Source organism: Egretta garzetta, unplaced genomic scaffold (assembly GCF_000687185.1).
Source record: "Egretta garzetta isolate BGI_Z169 unplaced genomic scaffold, ASM68718v1 scaffold780, whole genome shotgun sequence".
Taxonomy (NCBI): domain Eukaryota; kingdom Metazoa; phylum Chordata; class Aves; order Pelecaniformes; family Ardeidae; genus Egretta; species Egretta garzetta.
Window position 1 is genome coordinate 101,906 of NW_009258288.1, and position 2,400 is coordinate 104,305.

General features: G+C 67.2%; 1 protein-coding gene across 1 annotated transcript in view; it reads left to right on the plus strand.

The window, feature by feature from the left end:
- TTYH2 (tweety family member 2) overlaps positions 1-2,400 on the plus strand; it is a 6,703-nt gene that overhangs the window by 3,789 nt on the left and 514 nt on the right. Inside the window, exons 3-11 of the mRNA XM_035892718.1 lie at positions 217-328; positions 761-981; positions 1,073-1,168; positions 1,259-1,331; positions 1,450-1,519; positions 1,683-1,738; positions 1,823-1,915; positions 2,005-2,097; positions 2,187-2,383. Of these exons, the coding sequence (XP_035748611.1) occupies positions 217-328; positions 761-981; positions 1,073-1,168; positions 1,259-1,331; positions 1,450-1,519; positions 1,683-1,738; positions 1,823-1,915; positions 2,005-2,097; positions 2,187-2,383 (1,011 nt within the window). The remainder of the gene's footprint in view (positions 1-216; positions 329-760; positions 982-1,072; positions 1,169-1,258; positions 1,332-1,449; positions 1,520-1,682; positions 1,739-1,822; positions 1,916-2,004; positions 2,098-2,186; positions 2,384-2,400) is intronic.

The window sequence follows — 2,400 nt, forward strand, 5'->3', positions numbered from 1 at the left end:
GCAGGGAGCCAGTCCCCGTCACAGAGCTGTCCCTGTCCCATCTGCTTTGGCTCTGCCCTGCCAGGGAGTGAGAGGTCCCCCAAAAGTGGGATGCTCCGGGGAGTGTCCCCTGTCCAGCTGCCGTCCCCGCGTCCTCCCTGGCCCCAAGGCAAGGCACCCATGTCAGGGTGAGCGTTTCCCTCCTCTCTAATTTGAGGGTCCCCTCTCTGCCCACAGCGCGGCCGTCGGCATCGGCTTCTATGGGAACAGCGAGACCAACGATGGGGTGTACCAGCTGCTCTACGCCCTGGACCACGCCAACCACACCCTGACCGGCATCGACACGCTGGTAGGGCCGTGGGGCAGGGTCCCTCCACCCGACCCCCTCCATGTCCCCCAGGGGCACATCGATCCTCCACCCTGGGTTTGATTAAAGCACTGGGGAGGGAGGCATCCAGCTGGAGGGATCCAGGCATCCCACGTGGCTGGCCGAGCCCTGCCTGCTCCGGCCGAGCCCCTGGGGCGGCCATGCTGTGCCGAGCGCAGGAGGGTGACGTCACCCCAGAGAATGGGGCCTTTGTGGCCGGGAGGGGCCGGGGGGGCCATGGCAGGGATGTCCCAGGGGATGGATCTGGCTCAAGCGCGGGGGGTCAATGTGGGGCTGCTCTCCCGGAGGGTCGGCATCCTGCAAATGGGATGAATGTCTCTGCCGGGTGCGGGGCTGGCAGCAGGGAAGCCCCCAGCGCCGTCCCGGCACGCTGACCGGTCCCACCGGCCCCAGGTGGCGGGCACCACGCTGCAGATGCAGGTGGGGCTGGAGCAGCACCTGGTGCGGCTGAACGAGCTCCTGGCCGCACGGGGGGACTACGTGCAGACCCTCAAGTTCATGCAGCAGTTGGCTGGCAGCATCGTCCTGCAACTCTCAGGGCTGCCCGTCTGGCAGGGCACCAGCACCGACCTCACCGCGCTGGCCGGCGATGTCGCCTACGTCGAGTATTACCGGTGAGTGTGGCCACGGCACGGGGTTGCCGGAGCATCTCCCGGCAGGGCTGGGGTGGTAGGCACGTGTGATGGAGCCTTTCTCTGCTCCCAGGTGGTTGGCTTATCTCTTCTTCTTCATCCTCGTCCTCACTGTCTGCCTCCTGGCCTGCCTGGGGCTGGCCAAGCGCTCCCGTTGCCTCCTCACCACGTGAGTACCCCTTGGGCGGGCTCGGTGGTGCCGGAGCTGCCGGGGAGGGCAGGGCTGGACCCCATGGTGTGCTCACCCCTCTCCCCACAGGATGCTGTGCTGCGGGCTGCTGACGCTCATCCTCAGCTGGGCCTCCATGGCCGTGGACACGGCGGCAGCGGTGGTGAGCGGGGCTGGGAACAGACAGAGGGGTGGTGCTGGCTGTGCCAGGGCAGAGCCAAGGGCTGCAGGCGCCCATCCCGTCCTTCCCAGCCCCGATGAGGTCCCTCTCGACCCCACAGGGCACCAGCGACTTCTGCGTGGCCCCGGACAAGTTCATCATGAACCAGACAGAGAGCGACATCAGCGCAGGTGAGAGCCGGCTGTGGGGTGGAGACGTGCTCGGGGCAGGACCCCCGTGCTCCCCCAAAACCTACCTGGGGGTCCAGTGCTCTCAGCTGCTGTGCTGCCCACCCCTGCACTGCTCGTGGCCCCCTGGGGTGCTCACACCGGTGTCTCCCGTTTTGCTTTGCAGAGGTGGTTCGCTATTACCTGTACTGTGACCAGAGCCTGAGCAACCCCTTCCAGCAGGTACGGGGGGGCCAGCACCCTGCTTTGGGCTGCCTAGGGTGGGGGGTGGTCCCAGGCCGCTCAGTGACCACTCCCCCCTTGCAGGTTCTAACCGTCTTCCAGCGCTCACTCACCACCATGCAGATCCAGATCCAGGGCCTGATACAGTTTGCGCTGCCCCTCTTCCCCACAGCTGAGGTATGGGGTTGGGGGGAGCCGGGGCCCTATGCCCCCATCTCTGCTCCCCATCCTGCCCAGTGCTGCCCTGACACCCCCCTCTCCTGCAGAAAGACCTGCTGGGGGTCCAGCAGCTCCTCAACTCCTCAGAGACCAGCCTGCACCAGCTCACAGCCATGCTGGACTGCCGGGGGCTGCACAAGGTGAGGGGGGGGCCGGGATAGGGGCCTGCAGCTCCTGGGGTCACCCCCCCACTGCCACCAGCCCTGCCCCATCCTGTCTCCCGCTGCAGGACTACCTGGACGCTCTTATCGGCATCTGCTACGACGGGGTGGAGGGTTTGCTCTACCTGGTCCTCTTCTCCCTCCTGGTGGCCGCCTCCTTCTCCACCATCATTTGCGCCACGCCGCGCGCCTGGAAGCATTTCGCTGGCCGGTGGGTCTGCCCACGGCCCCTGCCTTCACCGGGGGGCACGGGGCTGGGTGCCTGGCCTGAGCTGGGCACGG